The following is a 26,084-nucleotide window of genomic DNA, read 5'->3' on the forward strand; positions in this document are numbered from 1 at the left end:
GGCACTGGTCCCGTACCGGCCTCTCCCCTGTGCTGGGCGGGGGCTCGGTGCTGGTCCCTACCTCAGAGGCCGGCCGGGGTATGGGACCTCTGGCCTCCCTGTCACCACGTCACGCCCCGGCGCACGGCGCCCTACTGTGGGAGGTTTTTCCCGGGGGAGGTTTTTCCTTTTACGTTTGCTTCAGGCCATATTGATGGGAAGTGGGAAAATGAGGACGTCGGACACACGTTCTCGGGCTGCTGGTCTGGTCCTCTCCTGCATAGCACATTTTAATCGGGGTATGGGACCTCCGGCCTCCCTGTCGCCACGTCGCGGCCCGGCGCACGGCGCCCTACTGTGGGAGGTTTTTCCCGGGGGAGGTTTTTCCTTTTACGTTTGCTTCAGGCCATATTGATGGGAAGTGGGAAAATGAGGACGTCGGACACACGTTCTCGGGCTGCTGGTCTGGTCCTCTCCTGCATAGCACATTTTAATGACTGGAATGCGCTTGCGTAATGTAATAGCCCGACCTCAAGTTTACTTCGGTATACATTCTTTGAACCTATAACAATTCTCATGCTCTGAAGGGATTTGAGAGTTCCTAGATTTCTTAGGAGGGCAGTCGAGTTCCGCTTCAGGGCTGTTTCATTGCATCTCATGAGAGCCTCATGCCGGATATGCCCTTTCTGGCTGGTGACGGCCGTGCTGTTAAGTTCTAACCACAGGTCTCTCATCCTAGCCATGACCCTACCATGACTAGCACCTAAACCCGTAGAACCAGTCACCCCGAATGCAAGGAAGCAGCAGGGTCCCGAGTGGGTCCTGAGGAGCCGGGGCGGGCGGCTCTGCTGGGCCCTGGCCCCTCCGCTGCTCCGGCCCGTTCCTTCCCAGCGCCGACTCCCTGGGTGAACTCGCGACCCAGGCAAAGACGGCGCTTCGCATCCTCACGCGAGAGACCAGCCTTCCAACCCGCCACAGGGAAGGCGGTCGGTCACGTGACCTCTGGACATGGGGTGTGAGGGTCGAGGCGGCGGTGACGGACGCCCCGGCCTCTGCGGGCTTACCTCGCCTGAGCTTACCTGGATGTCGTCCATGGGCTGCGAGCAGTCTTCGTTTTCCGCACTATCGTGGTAGGACCCCAGCTCTGTATTCACCACCTCTCTGTTAGCCATCATCAGGACACTCATTGGTTCCCGTGGACGCACCTGTGAAGGTGCTGCCTCCTTTCCTACACTGGTCCCCTTCGGATTTCCAGTCACCTGTGCTGTAGACACACCAAGGTAAAGATCTTTGGAACTCCGCTTTCCTACGGGCCGGGATCCAGAGGCTTGGCCTCCTGCAGGCTCTGGAGCGGGAGGGGAGAGCTCCCGGCTGTGGTCCCTCACTCCTTCACTGGGGCTCACTGCCTCTGGGACAGACTGCTTAGAACTAGGGCTCTGCTTCCTGAGATTTGGCTGTTCCAGACTCAGTGCAGTGGAAAGCAGCTTCTCCTGCCTTGCCTGGAAGTACTCAGGGTTCAATTTATGCTTTTTGGGAGCTGGATAATCTTTGTGGCTCTCACTGCTGTAGTAATTAGAGGGTTCAGACCGAGGTCTTCTCAGCTCTGAAAAGTACAGTAGAAAGGATAGTCAGGAATAAAATCAGGAATCCTAAAGAATTAACACTTTCTCTATGCCTGAGAGACACGAAGGGCAAAGCCGGAGCTCAGGACGTGTCCCTGACACTTAAATATTCCCCAGCGACACGTGTCGTATCCAGATAATCCTCCTCCAGAATCTTTCTTGCACGGACATAGATTTTTTTGCTGCTTTCTGCATTTTGCTCGGGAGTGGGGAATAGTGAGGAAGCACTAGACATTCTTACAGCTAAAAGGGAAAATCAGAAACGTAAAACCACCCAAACCCTTAAATGCCTGTATCTTACGGGCTCTTCTGAGGGTGGCTGAGGGGAAGCGCGTGGGAAATCGGCCAAGTCTGAGATATGACGCTCTGGATTTTTACCTGGATTGGTACTTGCAATAACGGTGACTCCTTTCGGTATTTCTGGAGAGTCGATGGCTTCACTGTGCCACTGGGTCATCCAGCTATCTGTAGCAGGCTCTTCGCTTGGAGGACAGTGGATTCTGGGGCTCTGGCCCAGCTGAGCCTGCTCATCTCTCTGCAGGTGCTCCAGACATTCTGCTAATTTCACATGACCCCTTGACCTGGCAATCCCCAAAGGCAGCCTTCCTAGAGAGTCAGGGATAGAGATGGCCCGGCGGTCCCACTTGTAGAGCACGACAGCGGCTTCTACGTGCCCTAGGGCACACGCCCACATCTAAAACAAATAAGGAGACAGAGCGAGCGTTCTCAACGCGAGTAAGACGTATTTCACTTTGCCGCTGCGGCCACCTGACAGATTCACCCTTGCCGGCAATGCCGACGGGGCCACGAATGTCACCGTTACAAAGCGGCTCTGACAACATCATCGGTCCGTGAGGGATAACACAGGGAGCCAGGCACATCCCTACACCGGCCTAGAAAAACGGTTCACGAAGTAAGGAAGCCATTCCTTACCAGAGGGGTACAGGAGAAGCCGGCCTAGAAAAACGGTTCACGAAGTAAAGGAAGCCATTCCTTACCAGAGGGGTACAGGAGAAGTGGTCCACATTCAAGGGGTCGACCTCCAGCTCCAGATCGATGCTATCTGCGTGCTTCGTGCTGTAAGGGATAGCACCAACAATTACTGAAAGATTACTCAGTGTTGGAAGGAATCGCTGACGGTTACCAAACCCCCGAGGCGAAACCGGGCTGAGCATCAACACCCTTGAGGTGACGAGACAGGGTCCCAAGTTTCACAGGGTGGCTTGGACTCTCGATTTGGCTAGGTGCCCAGAGGAAATAAAAATTCCAGCGTTCGGTTAGTGTCTTGCTCAGTATATATGAACTTGGGCAGAAGTTCATAAAGTTCTCTTGGAAACTGGCCTCGGAGGAAGCCGTTTGCTGACAGGCTAGCACGCTCACTGAATGGCCAGATCTCCACACTAGTGAAACGCTCAAGGACAAGCCACGCGTCACTGAGCGAGGACGCCCACCGGCCGCGGGCACCCCGGCCTTACCGCCATTTGATGAGGGTCTGGATGAGGGTGGCGTAACCCTGGGCAGCAGCCAGGTGTAAGAGGGTCATCCCACGGAACGTCTTCGAGTGGATCAGATGCTTGGACTTGGCCCAGCAGGCCCGGCTCATCATCTTCTCGCAGACGACAACCACGCGGCTCTCAAAGCAGCTCCCCAAGGTCCCGGGGCCAGAGGCGCACTGCGGTGGGAAAGCACGCATTACGATGGGAGGCCACAGGCCACCCCCCCACGTCGGCGTTCCCGTGGAGGGGAGACAAACGCTTTACGACGAGCGGCTCGAAATGGGAAACACAAAGCTGAAAATCGAGAGACGCTGCACCAGAGAGGCCAGAATGAGCTTAGTTCAGCTCTGCGGCTCATATCTGCAGTCAGGGCACAAGGTAATTTTCCACAACTGTAAGAATTCTAGAGTCTGTCTATTACAGCTGACACCGTGATCATAAACGTCATGCTGATCCATCTCAGGGAAAGCGTATACTGCTAAAAAAAAAAGAAAAAAAAAAAACCCACGGCCCTGGCCTCCCAGGGGAGGTGAACGTCGCAGGAAGCACAGTGCTGGGAGGAGACACAGCAGAGCGGCTCTCCCAGTGCTGCCCACTGGGGACGCCTGGACCCACTCCCCACTCCCCCCACCCCCTCGCTGCTTCTGCAGACTTAAGTCGCTTCGATGGGGATTTCTCCCCCAAAGGAACATTTAAAAATATCCAATGATTCATTTGCGACAACAAGAGGGCATTATTCTAAGTGAAATAAGTCAGACACATACCATACGATCTCACTTGCATGTGGGATCTAAAACGCAAACAAACAAACAAACAAAAAACCTGAACTCGTAGATACAGAGAACAGACTGGTGGCTGTCAGACGGGGGTTGGGGGAGGGAGAACAAAATGGGTAAAGGGGGTCAAAAGGTACAAACTTCCAGTTACAAAATAAGTAAGTCCTGGGAATGTAATGTATAGCACGGTAACTGTAGTTAATACTGTGTTGCGTATTTGAAAGTTCCTGAGAGTAGGTCTTAAAAGCTCTCATCACAAAGCAAAAGGATTTGTAACTATGTGATAACTGACATTAACTGGACTTACTGTTGTGATCACTTTACGATGGACATAAATATTGAATTATTATGTTGTATGGCCTGAAACTAATGTTACATGTCAATTACATCTCAATTAAAAATTTTAAAATTCGATATAATTCAGTCCTTCATATATAGTAAAACGCATACTTGAAAAAGCATTAGCGATCTTGAAATTTAAGCGTTGTTAATAATAATAGAGGTACACATGAAAGCCAAATTCACTAATTTTAACTATATGGATTTCTTCCCTTGATTCAGTTGTAAAGGAAAATAAAACAAAAAAGTTAGTAACTTCAACAGCTTATCTGAGTCTCTGTGACAGCAGTTTTACGTTTAACATTCCTCCCCAAATAAATGGCACGTCTAGCCTAATTCTCACCTCTGGTATTATTTTAAAAGCATCTTTTCCAGTAATAAACCCCCTAAAGTTCAATTACTACAGGATACTGTTGCTCCTCGTTGTATTTTTACTTTTAAATCTGGAAAAACACTCCTGCAAAAATAAAACAGCAGATGATGGACATAATGTCATCTTCGCTAGAGCTGTGAAAACATCTTAAACAGCACAGCTGGGCGACCCCAGCCTGCGGCAGGATGACCTTGACGCCCAAGTCCAGGCAGAGCTGCTCTCTGCGTACCAGGCAGACACACTCGTGAGCACGTGGGCATCACCGGGTAGCGCACTGAGAATTTCTTCTGCGTTAAACAAAAAAGGCCACCGCATCGGGTGGACACAGACATTGAAGCCAACTTAAATCGATGAAAGAATGTTCGACAGTGGTTAACGTGGGATCAGATTATAACAGGCCAGCTGCCGAATGGGTGAGCTGTGAAGTGACTCTGGGCTCCCTTCCCTTTACACAATCTTTGTTGGTTAAAGGAAAAGGGTTTCATAGGAATCTCTTATTTGAGCCACGGGATACAGTAAACGATGATTGCTTCTTTGATAAAACACAGTAGTACTGGGTGAAAAAAAAAGCCTGTCTAAGTCTTAATAATATTTTACTGTGTGCCTAGTCTTTCTTTTTCCGTTGATTTCTGAAGGCAGGTGAGAAAGAAGAAAATTCAAGGAAAAAAGGGGTTAGTTTTTTGGATGGGATATATTTTGTTTTGTTTTCATTTATTATTAAAAATATGATGAACACGCGATATTCGCAAGGATCGTAAAACTCAAGATGTTCACTTAAAATGTAATCGTTCAGAGGAAATCATCATTCGCCTTGAAGAGCAAGAGGGAATTATTTGAGGTTTTTGGGTAACGACTCAGTAGCGGACGTTAAGAAACACTGTCGGCCCCTTTAAATGTATTCTAGGGACTCGTGAAAAATAATTTCTGCCCAGGACACTTTTCCAAAATGAAGCTACCAAATGAAATTTCTATACGGCCTTCAGGACTAGTGGGACTCTAAAACAATATTCGGTAATTTCTCTGTATTTAGAAATACAATGCATTCTTCATGGAATTTATGAAAAAAAACATAGGAGAAACATGATAGAAGGTGTAACGTTTTATAGTGAAAAATTACAGAAACCATTTCTCTGGGCCCTTATCCCATTGATCTGAGTTTATAAAAGGCTTACGAATTACTGAATTCCAGTATGTTTTCCATACTTAAGTTAGAGATAGAATACGAAATGCAAAACAGACTCTAACTGGACTCTAAGCCGGCAGACCCCAGTCGGCGTCTGGCCTCTGTTTTTTTCATGGAACGCCCTCATCCCCGCCACCAGGTGACGGCAGTGCGTTCTGAGGTCAGCGACAATGGTCTAGGGCTTAGGGAGGGGTTTGAGCGACTGAGAAGCCCAACGCCAAGGCCCCCTTCGCATCACATGGACCCCAAAGTGTGGCAGCGCAGTCCCGAGGAGCGCTTCTGCGCAGGGATGACACCGGCCCCAGAGAAGGGGCTGTGACGGACAGCCTCGTCAACCAGGAACACGTGAGACAACGCGAGAGGCGGCCGTCTGCGCGGACTGGTACCTGAGCTTGACCTCCGCCGCTCCCGCTCCCGGCGCCCCCTCCACTGCTGCCTCCGCCGCCTCCGGGCTTGTGCTGCTGCGACCCCGTCATCTCGGCCATCCTCCTCTCCATCTGCTCCAGGCGTTCTAGGATGGACATCCTGAACTGGTTATCTAGGGCGGAACAAGGAAGGGTGAGGTTCGTTCCGGAAGGAGAGCGGTTGCCACGCGGCCTTTTCGAGCCTGCAGGACCAGCGCCCAAAAGCCCGTCCCCGACTTAAACGAGTCACACGGGTCTGTCCCGGCCAGATCGCCGCACTGTGGTCGTGGGCCTGACACCTCACACAGTTCTGTAGCATCCACGGTCGCCCAGAGTTCTCAGCGGAACGAATGGAAAATCCCTTTTTGTCAAAGTTCTGGTCTCAGGTTCCTGGTACCCCCACTTCTCTGTCAAATTCCCCAATGGAAACCCGAGGGGCCCCGAGAGCAAACAAACGACATGGTTACAATTTAATTTAAATTAGTGGGAGGAAGCAGTTACTGAGGGAGAGGAGATACAGATGTGTATACAAAGTACTATCTGCTTGACACGAACGGATGAGGAAAAATGATTTTACTTCCTGATCCAGGCTCCCATTTTTACGATTTATTTTAGGAATTGTATCGTTCACTGCCTGAGACCTGTACACCTTCCTTTGAACACGTGACTCAGTCTTTCCAGAGACAAACACACCTAGGCGCTTCACCCCTCATAAGGAAAACATCGGGACGTCACTGTTGAGCTAGAACTGTAACCTTAAGAGAAGTCGTCCAGGATTCTGCACCGCTTTACCACGATTAGAATATATCTCCTTCCACATTCATGCGTATGCACGCACACGTGTGCACTCACGTATGTAAGAGTCAGGTTACGTATAGATGAAAAAAAAGGGAGCTAAGACTATTATTAAAATCATCAGACTATTATTAAATCATATTATTAAAACCTACATTGGTCAATGTAGGTTTTAAACGATGCCGTGCCAGGCACTAAATGGTGAGCCAGCCGGACAGAGGGGGTCTCTGGCTGCTCTAGACCGTGAAGCGAGCAGGAAAATGTGATAGGTGATGGATGCGGGCTGAATTTAGTTAAGATAGGAAAGGCGACACTTGACTTTAGCCAGGATGGTGAGAAGCAGCCAGATGCGCCAAGAGCCGGGGTGATGTAACTGCAGATGCCAAGGCCTTGAGGCAGGGCACTGGAGGGCAGAAGCCATGTGGCTGGGCCACCCCGGGGAGGAGGGAGGAAGACGAAGGTGGACAAGGGCGAGGGCCGGGACCCTGGCTCTGCCACATAATGGTGGTACAACTCTGAACAGAACCTTCGGTGCCTCAGGTCCCTCAGCTCTTAAGTGTGGGCAGTAACTGCACTCATCGCAAAGAGCTGCTGTGAGAATTAAATGAGTTAATACGGTAAGTTCCAGAAAGCAGTGCTAGCCATCGTTATCTTCAGACAGATGAATTAAATTAAACGTCTTTGGAAATTGATGGACCAGCTGTGACGACATATTTCTCCCTCAAACTGCTAATGGGATAACTATTTTCAAAACACAGCTGTCTGAATCAGGAAACGAAACAACCCGGAAAAAGAAATATTTTATCAGCGTTCCTTGCCATCCTGACTGTAAATCCCAACACTAGTGAGGAAAGCTTATTGACTCCACATGGGATGGAACACGAGCTAACACTTAACAGGATGCTTCCCACGTGCCCGAAGCTGTTTCTCTCACTTTACACATATTAGCTCATGTACTCTCCACAACGGTCATGGGAGCGAGGTGCTGTCATTACCCTCATTTTACAGGGAGATAACTAATCTACCCGGCTCTAGGACCTGGAGCTTAACTACTGGACGGTATAACAGGAAGGAAAAAAGTGAAGGTGAGGACAGTAGTACCTTAGGAAACGTGATCTTTTTTCTTAGAGTAAAAAGATAGTACCTGTTTCCCAAGAAAATTTTTAATATTGAACGTCGAACTGATTTCACTTTATTTAACTACAAAAGCGCAGGGAGGAAGACTGTTTTTCAAGAATTGTGATCTTATTTTCTAATAAGCTATTTCCAGGAACAAAACTAAAAGCAAAACCCTCACTCTTCGAAAGGGAAAGATAAGGGCTTTGTTCCAGTTTCGCATTTACGGATAGATGCCACGAACTTTGAGGGCCCTGTTGCTAAGGGTCTCAGTCACCAGTGGGAAGTAACCCTGAATGACTATGCATGGGATAAACTTGTTGTCACTCTGTGACCACTAATGGCAAACACAGAATGACTTCGGAAGTGGTAGAACCCTTCCTCCATCCCTCGATGAGAAAACCGAAGTTTGCAGAATGCTCGACTCCAACTGGATGGCAGTTACTCTTTGTGACTTTTTTCTGTACTGCCCCTGCTTTTTCCTAACCTTGCTAGCTGACAACCATTCCACCCTGAACCTACGTACAGATACGCATCCCACGAGACGGGGTAAGCCTCTGGAGCCACCTACTGATTATTTCTTCCGTGAGCCCACAAATCTTGCATCTATTAAATGAATTTTCAGTATCCATTTCACTTGGTTCAAAGTATGGTTCGCACTTGCCTGGAGCTGGTGGCCAAGATTAACATGCCGTGTCATGCGACAGGGCAGGAGGACACAGAGAGGGCTGTCCAGCGTGGTCAGCCCCAAGGGAGCACCGCGGGCACGCCTGCCCAGCCACCTGTCCCCGTCGGAGGTGGCTTTGTTCTGGCGGTGCACTGCGGTGCAGCCAGTGTGCTGTCCCCGCCCACTCCCCTGCCGAGTGTGACCACTGCAGAGACAGACCCCGACCTCACAGAGCCAGGCTCTGCCCACGGCACCTCCAGGTCGAAACACTCCCAAGGGTCACCACGCGTCCGCGCCGGCCACGGGGGTTCCTGGCTTTCGCTGCAGGCTGTCCAGGCAGCACCGCTCCCCCAGCTACCTCTTAGACGTTGAGCTCTTAGACCTTGTTACGCAGCTCCGAGCAGCGCTCCATGAAGATGCTCAGACGCAATGATCTGCCTCTTAACAAAACCACATCGTGCAGACCGGCGTCTCTGAGCCTCTCAGCTCCGAAGGGGAAATATCGTGATAATTAATGTAAGAAACGATCTCAGATGGAAATGGATGAGCTGGCATCCCAGAGAATGCAGGTCTGCTGCGCTGGGCTGCCCAAGCGTCAGAGGCTGTGATCACAGTTCCCGGCCCCTGAGCTGGGCCCGGCCACAGCTGTCTGTGAGGCTTACTCAGACGCCTAGAACGATAGTCTTCGCATTTTCATAACTGGCAAGTCACAGCAACGACTTTAAGCTTGTTTTGGTCTGACAGCTTTATTATGGCAATTAAAACGCTACTGTCAAAATCTTGGCAAATTCAGAACTATAGGTTGCCTTGGTTGTATAGTGTGCGTGATTATGGGATAAACGCAATTTCTTAGAAGCCAAAAAAAAAAAAAAAAAATCCCGATTACACCAGAATCAAAAAAAAATACATTTCCAGATTCATTTATTCACGTACACGTATGTGCTGAGCACTTACTGTGTGCCGAGCGCTTGGCCGGGGGCGGGGATGCTGAGGCTGTCCCTGCCTCATCTGTTGGCCGACGAGTAATTTCTGCAGCATGAATGAGCCTGGATTTTTAAGTTAATATGTTGGGTGACAGAGAAAACGAACGATGTGCAGACCTAAGGGGCTGAGGAGTTTGGCCCCTACTCTTCCCCGTGACGTTTCAGATGGAGCCGATGGTGACTCAGCTTGCGGGATTCCGAACCCCGTGTCCTCAGAACAGGGTGAGGGGAGCGACCGAGCTGCTCCGCCGTGCGGACAAGGCTGCAGAGAGCGAGTCAGGGACGCACGCTTCTACGGGCACACGGGACCCCGGCGGGCCCAGCCGACGGCCAGCTGTGCCGGCTCCAGCTGCTGCCTGGTCATTCCTGGCTTTTAGTTCTTGTCTAGAAGTATTAGGCTTTATCCTTCTCATCAAAAGAACAAGTCACTGTTTGTACAAAAGGTGCTCCAACTCCCCCACTCCCCGATAGGTCCCGTTACAAGCCCCGGCTCCAAAGGCTGGGCAAGGTGGTCTGAATGTGGTTCCCCTTCTCCTGCAGTCGAACCTCTGGGTGTGCATCTGGGCACCCCACTGTGGCAGAGTGTCTGTGTGCTCCAGCCACGGGCTCGTCCCGTCTGCCGGCAGCATGCCACCTGGATTGGAGGCCTGTGCTCACTCCAGTGGTTGTTAGACTCTAGCGGGCACCGGAATCACCCGGAGGGCTTCCTAACACAGACCCGTGGGCCCTCTGCCCGGAGTCGGCGGTGGTGTTTTGTAGTAGGCCTGGGGAAGGCCCAGCAATCGCATTTCCAACATGTTCTCAGGTGATGCTGACGCTTCTGGTCTGAGGTCACATCTCAAGAGCCACCGCTCTAAGACACCGGCGTCCTTCCACAAGGCCGAATCCTCCGTCCACCCAAGTGCTTGTTAAAGAAGGACGTGGACCTGGTCAGAAGCATAGGGTCCTGCCCACCACGGCCAAGGGACATGTCACCTCAGGCCAATCACGCCGGGTGCATCCACATCGGCCCGGTCCGCAACGCCGGGCCGCACACCTCTTTCTCGAGGGCTCGGCCAGTTCAGACCCGGCAGTATTTGAGAACTGTTTAGAATCCACCCACGTGTGCTGCTCCCTGCGCCTAGTCAAGTACTGCCCATCACTCCCAGCAAGTCTCGCCTCTCTGCTGCCTTCGTCTCTCAGCCGGCTAAGTGGGGTGCCTTCCCAGGAGTCCGTCTCCGCCCTGTGCGTCTCTCTAAAGCAGCCTGTTTCCTTGCACGGTTTCAGGGACCGAGGACTTAGAATTACCACGCAGCCATTCCGTCCCAACCTTTAGGACACACGCGTGCACACACACGCACCCGCACCCCAGACAGAAGGTAAGTAATTCCGATGGCTTTGCAGCAACGGTCTGGCTCACGATTCGCGGGCTTATTCCGCCTGCACCTCCGTCAGTGGAAGCGGCGTATTCAGACTGGGCCTCTACAATCTACGGTGGAAAGAACACTGGAGTGGAAATAAGAGCTCAAGGGCTAATCCTGTCGCTGTGTGACTTTGCAAGAATAATGGCCACTTTGCGCCTCAATCTTCCCATCTGTAAGATGGGGATATCGCTATTTATCTTTCTGTGGTGAGGATGAAGTAAACTACTAGGGGAGACCTCTCTAAGTAGCAAGGCTCTTAATTTCCGAGCTATTACTAGACTGGGCCCCTTCACCCAGCCATACCGTGGGGGCATTTAAAAAAGTAGGTTAACAACGTTCGAATCGTTTTAGATATACAGCTGAGCTGCAGACAGCAGAGCTGCCATACGCCCTTCGCCCACTCTCCTAACAGTGAAGTCTTACACAGCCACGGTGCATGTCAAAACTCAGAGACGAACGCCGACACGTCGCTACTATCAATTATACACTTGAATTAGATCGCACCATTAAACTGAATTAGAATTCACGTTCCAGGACCCGACCAAGGACAGAGCCCGCATAGCATTTCATTGTTGAACTTCCTGCTGCTCTGATCTGTGACGGTATCTCACCATGCCCTTGTTTTTCATGACGTGAGCAGTGTGGAGCAATACTGGTCAAGGACTTTGTAGACGTCCCTCAGCTTAATAGCTGAAGTTTGTCTGATGTTCTGTGCTGGTTAGACTGGAGCCACGGGCTTTTAGGAAGAATGCCACAGAGGTGAAGTGACCTGCTCACCGCGTAACATCGGGGCTGTATGATATCTACGGTCGATGCTGACTTTGCTCGTCTGGTGAGGGCAGTGTCTGCCAGACTGCTCTATGCTAATTAGTCTTTTTCTTTCTATACTGTTCTTTGGAAGCGAGTCACTAAGTCCAGCCCATACGTGAGGGGAAGGAAATTAAGCTCCCCTTCATGGTTGGGGGAGTGGCCCCATTTATGATTTGGAGTTTTCCTATAAGGAAGCTTTGTCCTCTATTTGGTCACTTATGTATATCACCGTGAACTCACGTATATTTATTTTACACCTTGGGTTATAATCCAGTGCTCAGTCAGTTTCTCGCACTGGTTATTGGGATCTCTCAGGCTGGCTCCTGTGTCCCTCTGATACACCCTCGGTCTTTGCCCTTCTTTTTTTTGACCGTGTCCTTACTTTCTGGCATTATAAGATACTACAGGCTTATCTTTTATTTTCCCTGTCCCAACCCTACGATCAGCAAATTTTCTAACAGGCCCTGGTTCCTTTAGGAGAATGTCATTTAGAAACCAAGATCTGGGTGCCAGATGCGCTCACTGCGGTTGGGGGCTCATTGTTTCTGGGCCCCCTCGCTGGACAGAGCAAGGAAATATAGGCCACTATAGAAGTCCGTGCATGCGCGCGGATCTATAATTATTTCTGTATCTATCTGTACACATACTAAAACAAACACGAGTCACACTGGCGTCTCCGACTCCAACACAGCACGGCGCTGTTCATCCTAGCCTCCTTGGGGGCACAGACTCGTGCTCCCAGAATGGCTTTAAGTATGACAAAGATCAAGAAGAAGATGAAAAAGCATTTCCAGCCAGTGAGTGGCCCAGGAGGCAACGAACGGCTCGCTGGGGATTCACATCCCCTTTCCTGTTGCTGGGCCCCGTCCCAGCCTCTCCTTCCGGGCTCTTATGCAAAGTGTCACATGGCACAGAGCAGTCATGGGTCATCTTTTCATCTCTCTTTGATGAGGATTCCTAACCCTCAAAGGGACTCACTTGAAAATGTCCCAAATTTATACTTAACCAAAAAATGTCAAGTCCCTGAGCAATACCAGAGTTCTAAAGACAGAAGATTCCACGAAGTCGGACACTCACAGTACGTTCTAAGTTTAGAAGGTTCGCGGTTCGCTGCCGCAGAGGTGGGGAATCCCAGGTATCTGGGCGTCTGAGGCAGGAAGACGTCTCTTGTCAGGAAACCAGCGACGAGCCACACGTCTCGGGCTCTCCGTACTCAGTGGCACCTACTTTTCCTCTAGATTATAAACAACTCACTTTAAGTCTTGGAACCTAATTAATTTTCATAGCTGTATGGAGCAATACAGCGTGAGGCAACTTCTTTTCAACAGATAATCTAGTTTAAAGAAACTTAAATCCCTCCCCTCTGACCTACAAAATAAAACTTAAACTCTGGTGTGGGAAGGAATGCTCTTTACCCGACTATCTCTTGCCTGTTTTTAGGGCTTTTCTCATCACTCACTGCTCCCCAAATCCAGGAACTTAACATGGCTGTGGGCCTTTGGCAATGCTGACCTCTCCCACATCAGGCTGGGGAATTCTTTGGCATGTGGCTCAAACATCATTTTGGTCTTATGATGGCTGCTACGAGCAACTACAGGCCGGACATTCTCCACGTGTTATTTCCAATCTTCCAAATAAGTCTGAAAGGTTTTCTTCTTCATCTGACAGGTAAGGAAACTGAGGCTCAGAGAATGTGCTCCTTACCCAAGGTCACACCGTGTCCAAGTGCCAGGGCAGGGACCCGCACACAGAGAGATTCCGGACCCGTGTCCTTTCCAGCACGCCCAGTGAACCTTCATGTCTCGCTGTGTCCTAAGAGTATGTAGCAAACGGATGCACAGCTGTTTCCCTACCTGTGTCATTTCTACTAGAGTGACTGACCTTCTCGAAAGCGAGGACCCTGCCTTGTACCCCAGCGATGGAGTGGGTGCTTGGTCACAGGATAAAAACAAAGAAATATTATTTTCTGAGTTAAGCTTCTTCTAGAAGCCCATGTATTGATGAGGTCATCTGAAGTCTGGCACGAGGGCCGAGTGACCTCTGCTCGCCACCGTGGACTGCGGGTGGTACACACCGACTCCCAGTTTTATCACGTATCACAGCGGGGAGAGAGCGGTGAACGTGATCGAAACCCAGTGGAGTTGAAGGCACGTGAGAAGATGTCAGCTGACTTGGCTGGCCGCCAGTTCCTCCGGGCTCAGGTAAGGAAATTACGTAACCACCGTGTGTCATCGGTGCAAGGCTCCGACAGAAAAGCAGGGGACACAGACTTCCTCGCAGACGCTGTTCTCTGTTCACTGAGCTTCACATTACAAACACGGGTCTCTGCCTTTTACGTATTCCCGCTCGTCCCTGGTGACGTGGGACATCTGGAATGTGTGGCTGGCAGCACACCTTGATGAGGAGTGCCTATGACGACTTACGAAAGTGCTTAACAAGTCGGTCGGGGTCGGTTGCGGTCTAAACGTAAAATTTTTGTTTCGTTGAACGAAAGACACATTTTCCAGGACGCTCTCAGAAAGCGTGCCCGCACCTGAACGCCTAGAAGCCGGGCTGATGGATATACTACCTGCAAACCCAAGGCCTCGTTATCACAATCGCCCGCGCCGAGCCGCCTCGGGTCCCGCTGCTAGAGTAGAAGAAAAAGTTTTGCCTTGGCAGGTAAATGAATGAAGGAGCGATCACCAAATACCATCTGCTATTTTAAAACGCGTTATTTGTGGCTCAAGTGCACATGTGCCCTGCTGCTGCTACTTGGACCCGGGGCGAGAGGCCTCTCTCACTCCACTTACAGCCCCTGCTGCGCTGGCAGGGGGAGCTGCTCAAGCAGAAGGGGGCGTGGCGTGAACTATTTCTGTAGAGAACTGTAACTGCTGCTTAGGAAGTCTCCTAAATTTTTCAGGAAGCTCAGAAAGATAGGGAAAATGAAGTCACTTAATTCCTTCCCAGAATAAACGGGGCCCGCTGGAGTCCATTAAGCCGCTCCTGTCCAGCAAGGCATTTAAGACGTCCGAGCGCAGAGGACAGGGGAAGGGCCGGACGGAGATAAGGCACAAGCTGTACCACTCTGATTTTCCAAAGCGACGGCTAAATTTAGCCTTTGAAAAAAATCGCTAGACTCCACTTCTTAAAAACACCCCAACTCTGCGTCCCGGAACACTAGAGATGGAGAGTACCTATTCTTCTTAGACGTTCTTCATCCGTGGTGATTTGGGACTCGCATTTCTTCTCCTCGGTCTGTGTTTGTGCGCTTTTCACAAACACAGAGTCTTAGACACTTTAGGAAAAAATCATTTGGGATGCTGTGAAAACAACTAACAGCGAGCAGGAGACAGAATGCTGAAGGGCAGCCAGCAAAGCGACAACTGTTTCTCATTTGCGATCTTTCGAGGGCTTGAGGCGTACGGGGGCAAAAATTTCAAAGCTATTCTCCGAGGATGCTAAGGTTTGGTCAGGGAGCTCAGCTACCTCGGAACATGGCAGTGAGCACAAGAGAGCACCCCAAAGTACGCAGGAGTCACCCCCACGGTCAGGAAAGCAGCACGCCCAAGTGGAGTGACCGGCAGTTAAGACGCAGCTCACTAGCGTGAAAGCGAAGGGTGACAGGGACTGCGACGCGGAGCCCTCCCCGACCTTTATACGGTCCACGAGGAGGCACAAATGTCTCAAGTTTGCTAACGTTTCGAAAAGCACCACATGGGGAGGCCACGGCCTCCAGAGTGTCGGTATCAGGGACAAGAAATACCGTGAGCACGAACCAAGACACCCTAACGTAGTGACGGCGACGAAGGCCGAGGCAAGCACACTCCCAGCGAGACGGGTGCAGTCCTCACAGGTGCTGGAATGAGGCGTGGAGCCGAACAGCGACCCATCCGCCCTGGACACCAAGATGTGGCAGTGGACTGACCCTCAAAAGCATGAAGGAAAACGGGAGATGAATATCCTGACCCCGAGGAGCGCCAACGGCAAAGACGGGAACCATGAAACGCGAGGGATCGTCGGGAGGCGAGAATCCGGTACTTAACCACCAGCGGGTCGCTCCGTGGGGCCGGAAGTAACAAAAACGCTGAAAATCCTTCAGGGGGGGCCATGGAGAACCAGGTCCAGGCGGATCCGCTCTGCAATTGTGTACTGATCACCCTCTGCGGGGACGCCGCTGCTCGGCACATGTGCCACGGCTCTGGGATGTGACGGTGACCGAGACGACTTAAGCTGTGGTGGCCGCCACGGATCCGACGACCAAGTAAGACATGAGCCTTTACTTCCAGCACCTCGGTCCAACAGGAAGGTGAAGAGATACCCCGAAAGCTCTGTGGGGCCAGCTGCCAGCTTCATGCTGCTCCCAGCTACACCCCTGGGGCCTAGCAGAATGCCTGACACACACACAGTGGGCCCTCGGTCGATATTTACTGATAAGTGACTTAATCTCATGTTTGTAATATAAAATATGAATTTCAAGAAGGACAAGGTAAAGGATGTCATGCTGAACAAAATGTGTGTTTCCATTAGTCACTTCTATCATGTGCTTTTCTCCAGTCAAGTTATTAAAAGCGGTTCCTTCCCTTCCCCCACGGCCACCTCGGACCCAATCCTAGCAAATGCATCAGGGACCAGGCATCTGAAAACAAATAAACTAAGCGTCGGATTGAGAGCGGCCTCTAACTCTTTCATTTGCTAGTTTTCACCTAAGAAGGCGTCCTATGACAAGGTCAGGGCGGAGATGGTGGGAAACTCAATAAAAAAGAAACTTGGCTGATAAGGTGTTAGATGGTACCTTGGAAAAAGACGTAAAAAAGAAAAAGAAAAAAATACTGGCTGCTTCTAGCTAATCCTCCTAAATCATAATCAATGTTATTTGCCCGAGTTCCTGGTGGTTTTCAACATCTGACCGAGACGCCACGTGTTTGGGATGCTAGTTGGAAGGGTCCCTCTCCAGCTGTTTCTGACTCCTTCTCCGTAGGTTAGTTAGAGACCTGCGTTGGCAGTTCTTTGCTCTCAGAGCTAATTGTAGGGACGCCATCTGCACAGACGTTCCCAAACATCTTGCCGGCTCGTGAGACAGTTAAAGTCCAAGATGTTTCAAAAACATGTTAATTTTTTAAACACTGGATTCCACAAAGGGGCTTCAGTTCCAAAACCCGAAAGCTTATTAACCGCAATATTTTTTTTCACAATATTGTTAAGATTTTGTAAAGATCTGGAATACAGGTGAAGTCCTTTCTAAATGAATGGGCTGAAATGTATATATTTTAAAATAGTTCTATTACTTTAAAATACTGGACATCTTATAGATACGGTAGGTTTTAATAGATAAAATGGCTTAGGAATACTATTTTACAATTCATCGTAAGCCTTTCTGACTAGTAGCAGAGAATAAACATCTGTACAAATCCAAATTTATCACTTTAAACGCTTTTGTTCAGGAATAAAATATTTCTCTACAGGAACCACCAGAGTTTGAGAAAGTTTTTCACCGTGGAGCTCCTTTTCAGTAGTATCACGAAGCCTGTGAGGACCCCTGTGTCCTGGCTCCACGTGACACAAGACCGCGTCGAGGGCTGCCCTCCTGTGCCTGCACGCTACCCACTTCCACACTGAGTCTCGGTGGCGGCCGGTAACCTGCACACTGCACCCCCACGATTTCCAAAGCAGCGAGGCTTGAATAGCGGTCTTACGAGGCCAGTGTTCAAACACCCCTTGGATTAGGCGGCAAAGCTAAAAACTTGTGTTTTTCACCAAATGGGGATGCAACTTGATTTCATACGCTTGTGGGGTCGTGCTGTCTTGCTATGCTCATGCGAGTCCTCGAATTGGGCTTAATTACGCCAGTCAGCACGTGGTCGGCCTCCGGTTCAGGGAGCAGTTAAACGATGAAATCGCTCAATAACCAGCTCACACGGCAGTGGGCGCTAATCCCAGGACGCATCCCTCACAAACCCTAATCCCTCCCAGCCGGCTCCTTTCCGCCCCTCGTCCGCGTTTCTCGATTCCTCTTCCCCACCCGATCTGTCCCCCAATCTGTTCCCCTCATTTCCCTCCCTGCCCTCACTTAACTGCTAATAACCTCGGGTCCAAGGATGCCTCTTTGAGGTGGCTGATTAATAATAGATTAGGTAAGAGCAGGATTCGTGATAAGTAAAAGCTCAGGTGGAGCTGTTCCACGGAAAACACACACTAAAGTCTCCAAAATGTTACTTGTGAGTCCCAAATTTGGCTGAACCAAGCGAACAAAGCACAAAGAGAGGCAACCAGTTTCCAGGTCGCGGTCAGTTGCTTTGGATAGCATGGCCCTTCTCGGTACTAAGATATGAAAGAAATTTTTCCCACAGATCCTAGTAAGAAAAACACTGTGACGTGACAGACTTCAACATCCCTGCAATAAAAGCAACACTGGCTTGCTAATGACTGTTTGTCACCACTTAGTATTAAAGAACAGCAAGGTACTGTTTCGTTAAAAGAATTCGACAAAGGTCCAATATGACCCGACTTCATAGCTCTGACGACTTGGTGTAAGTCGAGGGTAAATGAGCATGCTCAGAGGAACACACGCTGTTATTTACTGCTTACTCTTTACTGAACAATCTTTTATGATCCTGATTTTTTTTAAAAAATCTGAAAGTAGATGAGTTGAATGCTTTAAATATCTTAAAGGAAAACCTTTCTATGTTTAGCGGGGTTTTAGTTGTTTATCATTAAGTAACTCGCTGCATTTCTCTTCTGCAAGTCTGTGGCCCTTAACTTTTAAAAAGTCCCTTTACTGGAACTAAATAACATGTTTTCTTCTTCTTTGTTTGCGAATAAATGTATCTAGAGTTTAGCAATGAGGAAATGTCCTGTAGAGGTAATTTTTTTCCTCAATTCTTCATGGAGAGTAGCTGCCAATTTTTAAGTCTATTTGACAATAAACAACAATCAAGTGACCAGTTGGCCCCGTTTACAAGTTGGCCCCTTTGATGTCTCTGAGCAACACAAGTGACTGATGGCCACTAACATCTCTGTGCTGACATATGTAAGAGCACCTGGACTTGGACTTCCCCAGGTAGAAAAGAACCCATACAGTGACTCTCGCCCTTTATGTCCCTGGGCTCCCTGACCCTGATGAAAGCTGCAAATCCTTTCCCAGAAAACAGCATACATGTGAGTTTCCATTCAATTTCAGGGGGACTCAGAAACCCGCGGAGGCCCATGGGTTTCAGGCTCAGAACCATCTGGTGGAGATGGTCCACTGAAGTGTTTCCCAAACTGCATGCTCTAGGACATTCTCCATGAGGCGTTGCTTGGCAGACCACAGAGACAAAAACACTGCGTCAAAGCCGTTTCAGAAATACAGGGTTAAACGCGACTGAATACACTGGCAATGCTTTAATGACCTGCGTTCCCGAATCCCACATGCTCGGGCGCACTCTAACCTGCTCGCGGCACGAACGGTGCTTCCTAAATTTCTCTGAACCTTGGTGCGTGGGGGGAGCTTCTTACATGCGCTTCCTGTGACTGATGCTCCCACAGGAGGGTTCAGGAACGGGAACTGGTCCTGAAGAGTGCCCTGACGTGACCGCCTGAGCTAGGAAATGGCTGGCCCCCCTCTTCGCCTCCTGCTTCACAGCAGGCTCCGTCGGGTACCACTCCGGCCCACCACGGGCCCCCACGAGGTGATGCGGACGACGGTGAATGCCACCTGGGGACCAGTGTGGGAACCTGACCCAACATCTCTTTCTGCCATCACCTTCCTCCCCTCTCCACCTCTCTCCGTCTTCCTGGCTACGGTTCAGTCACTGCCAGTTCAGGCGACCTCTGACCCATATAACCATCTCCTCGAGCAATACTTTCCTTCCTTTCTTGTTGCTCTAACTCCTCGAGATACCGCAGAAGGATTCCCCTCACTCTCTTTTCTTTGTTCCATTTCAGAATAAAAATAAGGTTGTAATTATAATTGATAGTAAGAGCATTAGGGTTGTGTTATCAAGAAACTTAAACTACCTACTGTCTCTGGGTTTAGTATTCTAAAGTTAGAGAGCCAGACTTCGGAATTTCAGAGAACCACTTTGAGTTCCACCCTATGAATTTAGAATCTTCACCAGGAAGTTTCTATTTACTGAAGTTATATGTGCATTTGTCTTTATTCAAGCAGCATCATTTACTATGCAAATGTGAACTTCACTATTTCCTGTTTCGTAATATAAAAGTTATATGTTTACGTTATGTGGTTCTACATGTTTTATAGTACATAGGTGGTATACGCATATACACATTATTTTATTTTCCTCCTGCAAATACAGAATATCTATTACACGTTCAAAAAGTTCTTGGTTCTCAGGCTGGCCAGGGAATCTACCTGCCATTTGCTCTACCGTTTATCTGGGAAATATCCAATCGACTTATGAGCTTTTAGAACATCATCGGTTTGAGGCTGGGCACTTTCTACTTTTTACATTAGATAAAACATTTTTCATACACTCGAAAATGCCAGGGGCATTGATTCTGGCTGGAGTGGAATGGATGATTTCTTTCACTAGAAAAGACAAATGGATATTTAAGTAAATTCTTTGTTGATTAATGCGAACCACAGTGTGTCATATTATGGACTTGAATCCTGTTTTTTTTTTTTTTTTGAAAATGGTCCTAGGAATTGTTAGTCAAGGGCGAAGATGAGAAAGTTCTGGTTCCTTCAGGGTATGCCGGTCGAGCGTCCCCTCCCCCTGCCGTGGGGCCTCGTTTCTCCCTTGGGAGCTACTTGGGCCCTGTGCTCGGTGCGGGTGGCGCTGACCTCAATTCTTGGCTGCAGGCCAGGCCGTGCTGGTGAGAGCGCCACCTCCTCTGATTAAAGTGACTGGGTGCATGAGCCAGGCTGGGCTAATGAGAACAGGACATTTCCTGGAACTGCTGGGAAAGGGGTACGATTTTCCCAGAGACGTTTGCTCGACTGGCAAATTCTAGGCCTGGAGCTTTGAGTGGGCCATCTCGCTGCCCCTTGGGGAACCCCTGCCTGAGAATAAAACCAACAGAGAGGGGAAGAAAGCCAGGAGACGGGGAGACAGGCTCCCAGTGGAACCAGCTGCGCCTGAAGATAACACCGAAATTGGACTTAATAAGAGTTAATACACTCCTTTTTTTACATAAGCCAGTTTGGGTTTGAGTTCTGTCTGTCACCTCTAACTAAAAGAGAGGTCTGAGGTAAATCTAGGCACTGAAATCTGGATCCTTCTGCTAGATACTGAGAAAGTTCTGCTTCTACTTAGAAACAAAAAAAAATTATATTCGTTATTATTAACTATATCTCAGTAGTAATACACAAGAATCGTTAGAATTTCTCTATAAAACACGGGCTAAATTATGGTAGAAATAAGCTGTCATGCTTATCTAAAACATTTTCTGACAAAGTCAGAAAAACAGGAAAACATATGGTGGGCTCCAGTCTAGCCGGAGACCGTCTGAGGTTGAATTATACACGTACGTACATAATGAGTAGCCTAACTCATTCAGGCCTTAGGTTACCGCCAAATCGACTGTCAAAACAACAGACACCTCCCACAGGAAAGAATCACTACAGAACATTGAGATTTAAAGAGGACTTAGGAATGATCTGGTCCAGTGGCTTTTAACTATCTTTGTGGCCCACGGAGAGCAGCAGAGCCCAGTACGCACACTCACATGTACACAAAATATTTGAGACAAAACTTCCCAAATCGACATTTACCCTTACTGTGTACAACGCACTCTAGTTTAAACAAACTGATGATGTTGGTCACTAAACTGATTTCTTGAACCACTGCCGACAGGTTTAGAAAACAGGGAAGGCACTGAGATTCAGAGACATCAGGCGATTTACATGAGAGTTCTCGTTTGGTTAGTGGCAGGGCTGAAACAGAAACTTGGTATCATCCTACTGTATCACATTAAAGCGAACAGCGGTTACTGATGTACATTCCTAGAGAGCAAGCTTCTGGCCAACCTTAACATATGTGGAAAAACGATTCAGGTATCGGACCTATTTTACACTGGCACAGGCCAAGACTTTTAGGGCCACTTCAAGACCACTTAAGTGAAAACCCAAGGTCCATCAGGGACCTTGAACTGACCTGAATGGGAGAGCCCGTGGAGTTTGTGCCTAAGCTGGCAACTGAGGAGGCTGAACTGGATGCACGAAGTAGGATCAGAGGCAGGTTTCTGGCGTGAAGCCGAAAACATTCTTCTCACTCTATCCAAGGAGTAACCCGAGCATATGACCTTTTTGTAATTAACAGCATTTACGCACTGCAACTCCCGGATTTCATCGGGCTAGGGCAGTAGGGGAAGATATGGCTTGGGTGCCACCCTGCCCCTCAAAGAGCCGCAAATCTAACCTGAGGGTGGGGGAAGGCTTCATTGATGAGGTAAGACTTGAGTTCCGCTCAGAGTTTAAGGAGGCAGAATTCGGAACGGAGCGTGCGGCATCGGTGAGCACTCTGGCTGGACTGCGACAGAGGGTTCGTGCTGAGTGGTTGCTGGGGTGCAGGGAAAGGCTGGCTGAGAGCGTGGGGTCGGAGTCAGAAGGTGGTGAGGAAGAAAAGTAAAAACGAAGAGACCAGAGACTAACTGGTTAACTCTGGTAGCTAACAAATGTTAATTAAATATATTGGAGACACTCATTCCCATTAGTTGCCATCGCTTTCCACATTACAAAAATGTGATGTTAGTTTAGCATCAGCAGCTTAACGCCTATAAATATTCCTTCAATATTTTACCTTCCTCAAATATTTAATTTTTGATTATAATTTGCTTAACAACTGACATAGAGTAGGTGCTTAAAATGTTTTGACTGACCTCTCCATACGTCCTGAGTCTAAAGTTACCAACTATTTTCAATGCTTATGAGACAATACAAAATTAAGCGAATCACAGGTATCACGATCAGTACGTTCAAAATTAAATTTCAGTTAGTACATGAGAGGAACTTTACTGAAATGAAGCATCAAGCAAGATTATACTGGCATTGTCTCCACCACCACCCCACAACATTTAAAAAAGAAAAAAAAAAGCCACTTGTATTTACAAAGCACCACCTGAGGTTGTCATGAGCCACACGTGGCACCATACTTCTTTGGGAGCAGAGAATGATTTCCCAATGGCGAACGCGTCTGCCTGCTATGTGCTAACCCAACTCTGGGCACACCAGAGAACAGCCGAGAACACCTGGTCATCTGACTTCAAGACAATCCATTCGGGAAGGGGATAAGCCCATCACTGGGCTTCATGGTCATGGGCTTCCTGGTCATGGGCTCCGATATCCTCAGGACATGAGGTGACGACACCCAATTGTGTCACGCAGCAGGCTCCTAAGCACTTCCTAAACGTTACATGTGACTGAGATTAACATGCAGTCTTTAATGAAATTCAATACAGCTCATCTTCTCCCACCGTCACTTAAAATGAAATGAGCTGTCAGAACTGACATGGAAGAGAAAATGCAGTGCACGTAAGGTGTAATAAGGACAAGATTAACCTGCGTCGCTTCTTCTACAATTGCCAGAAAGCCCAGAGTGCCGTCCATGGCCGGCCTCTGGAGAGTGCGTAAGCTTTTATGGCATGTTCGTTAGTCACACCCCATTTTGCTTTCCTGGACCCTCTCTTTCCTTTTGCCTAATCCTTCTTTATTTCATCTTTTTATTTTGCTTCATTATATAACACGTATCTCTGGAAACTCCCTTAACTCCCTTTTTGAAAGAAAGGTGAGGTGTACAAGAATCGACATCACGTGTGGATGCCAAAGGAATGTCAAAGCGAAACGAACTCCTAAATAGTCGTCCTAGGTGACCGGACACCATGGCTGATACTTAACAATGAAGACTAGGCACCACTTAGAAGAAAGATCAACTGAATACAAACATTGAGCCACTTTAAGTCAGAGAAAGCAAAGCCCTTTAAATGTGCCAAGACGTAGCAGGCACATAATGGACAGTTGGGAAAAGGGTGGGGAAGCATAGACTAAGAAAAAATAAACGACTTCCAGGAACCATCGTGCTGGCTAAAGAACTGTGTCAAGTTTAACAACATGGTCTTTATTGACCTTTCTGGCGATCTCTAAAGTTGTCTTTTAAACAAATTAATAATTTTTTCTTAAACATTTAAAAAAGGCAGTCTCCAAGCACAGTTCTGCAACTTGGGAAGTTCGTGAGAGCAATGACCAAAACATCAGAAAAATCCTGATGGTTCCAGAGGAAACCCTACACCCCCAAATGTGCCTTTCCTACACTGCCAGAACACAAGGGTCTCGTGCTGAGAACTTGCCGCGTAGCCATTACTAAGAGCTTCGCCTCTTCCACTCTTAGGAAACTTTCGATGTCAACTAATTCTTTACATCTTTCTCATGTGAAGTAAAAAAAATTCTCAGTTCCACCTGTTAATGTGTGTTCTCCAGAACAGTCCAACACGAATATACTTAGCAGTGACAGCTGCTAGCATCCACAGGAGGGCCCAGCCGAGTTCTGAATAGAGGACAATATCCGTGTGTCTATCACAAAAGCAAAGGATTTGATAAAAACAACACAACAACAGAAAATCCTTAAATAACGCAACGTTTTTACTAACTACCGCATTAAATACTGTGTTTTCACTTAGATTACTTGGAATATAATGAATCAGGATGACCGAATTGAGGTCCCTTAGGAATCCGCAGCAGTCCTCTGCTAGTTTTCATTACTAAGCTAAATTTATTGGGGAAATGCATATCCTGTAAGTAAATGCTATTTTCTAGAACATTAAACATTAGTCCCTAAATTAAGTACAAAGAAAGAAAGAAACATAAGCTTATTTGCTATCATTTAATTCCAGTCTTATAATAAATATTTTCCTATAAACACACATCAGGCAAAGTGCTTAATGTATTTCTCTTTATCAGGTTCCCAGGCAGCAGTTTCTCTATATGACACAGATCCTTTAAGCAGCCAAAAGAACTCTTTTTATATGGCCAGACATGTCACCACGAATGACAAAATTTGTTGAGAGCACAAATTTAAAGTTTCAAGTTTTCGCCTCATTGGTGAAATAGAACGCATTCAAATATATGAGGCACTTCTGTGATTATCTGAGGGCCCGTCGCACGTTTACTGAATCTGCTTTGCTAATCAGACACCTCAAGTTAACCAATAGAAATCAGCCAAGTGGCAGTGGACAAAATATAAAATGGGCTTTAAAACTGCCATCATTCCCTTGTGAAGCAATTGCTTAAGAAGATAATGTGCAAGAGTATTACAGTCTCAGAAATCTGCTTTGCTGCCTAATTTGTAGAAAAATTTGTTTTGATGCCTGTAGACATCTGTGAAGATTGAAAAGTCTCAAACATGCCTCTAACGCTGTGCAATACCTAGGAAACCAAATCGCGAGATCCTGGAAATGCAAGGAGGCCACACTGAGCATCTATTCCAGCCCACGTGAGCTTCGCCGGTGGAAGCAATGGGTCAACGCGCCTCTCCTGCCCCGTGTCTGCAGGTGAGCAGAGCTGTCAGGAAGTTCTTCCAAATCTTCAGTCTCTGAACTTAACCAACTCTCCCCGCCGAGTTCTACGCAGGGATTAATAAAACGTTCATTCACTCCATTGGACTGCTAGGAAAGGCAGCCTCCAACCGCCTCGTCCCGCACAGGCGCCCCGGACGAGCGCGGGTCTGTCTCTGCCTCTCTTCCCGCGGAAGGGGCACTTGTCCCGGCCCTTCTCTCCTCGCGCCCCGCCAAGGGGGCGCCAGTCCCAGCCCCTCTCAGGGCGCCCCGCCGAGGGAGCACCTTTCCCGGCCCCGCTGACTGTCCAGGAGGCACCTGTCCCCGCTCCGCTCCCCACGCCCCGCCGCGGGGGAGGGGGAACCGCTCGATTGTAGAGCCCGCCGCCGATCCGACCCCTCCCCCCCCCCCCCCGCCAGGGGGGCCCCAGCCCCAGCCCCTCTCAGGGCGCCCCGCCGAGGGAGCACCTTTCCCGGCCCCGCTGACTGTCCAGGAGGCACCTGTCCCCGCTCCGCTCCCCACGCCCCGCCGCGGGGGCCCCGCCCCAGCCCCTCTCAGGGCGCCCCGCCGAGGGAGCACCTTTCCCGGCCCCGCTGACTGTCCAGGAGGCACCTGTCCCCGCTCCGCTCCCCACGCCCCGCCGCGGGGGAGGGGGAACCGCTCGATTGTGT

General features: G+C 48.9%; 1 protein-coding gene across 6 annotated transcripts in view; it reads right to left on the bottom strand.

The window, feature by feature from the left end:
• The window catches only part of CAMTA1 (calmodulin binding transcription activator 1), an 80,533-nt gene that overhangs the window by 24,185 nt on the left and 30,264 nt on the right, over positions 1 to 26,084 (bottom strand). For 3 of the 6 annotated variants that reach the window (XM_025048574.1, XM_025048575.1, XM_025048573.1), the window contains 5 exons: positions 6,155 to 6,306; positions 3,077 to 3,273; positions 2,600 to 2,678; positions 1,980 to 2,295; positions 1,059 to 1,243 (listed from right to left, as the gene is read on the bottom strand). In XM_025048574.1, coding sequence (XP_024904342.1) covers positions 1,059 to 1,243; positions 1,980 to 2,295; positions 2,600 to 2,678; positions 3,077 to 3,273; positions 6,155 to 6,292 — 915 coding nt within the window. In that variant the 5' untranslated portion in view covers positions 6,293 to 6,306. Of the gene's footprint in view, positions 1 to 1,058; positions 1,583 to 1,979; positions 2,296 to 2,599; positions 2,679 to 3,076; positions 3,274 to 6,154; positions 6,307 to 26,084 lie in introns of all 6 variants that reach the window. The other 3 variants (XM_025048570.1, XM_025048572.1, XM_025048571.1) reach the window with 1 other exon arrangement.

This window comes from Pteropus alecto, unplaced genomic scaffold (genome assembly GCF_000325575.1).
Source record: "Pteropus alecto unplaced genomic scaffold, ASM32557v1 scaffold125, whole genome shotgun sequence".
In the NCBI taxonomy this organism is placed as follows: Eukaryota; Metazoa; Chordata; class Mammalia; order Chiroptera; family Pteropodidae; genus Pteropus; species Pteropus alecto.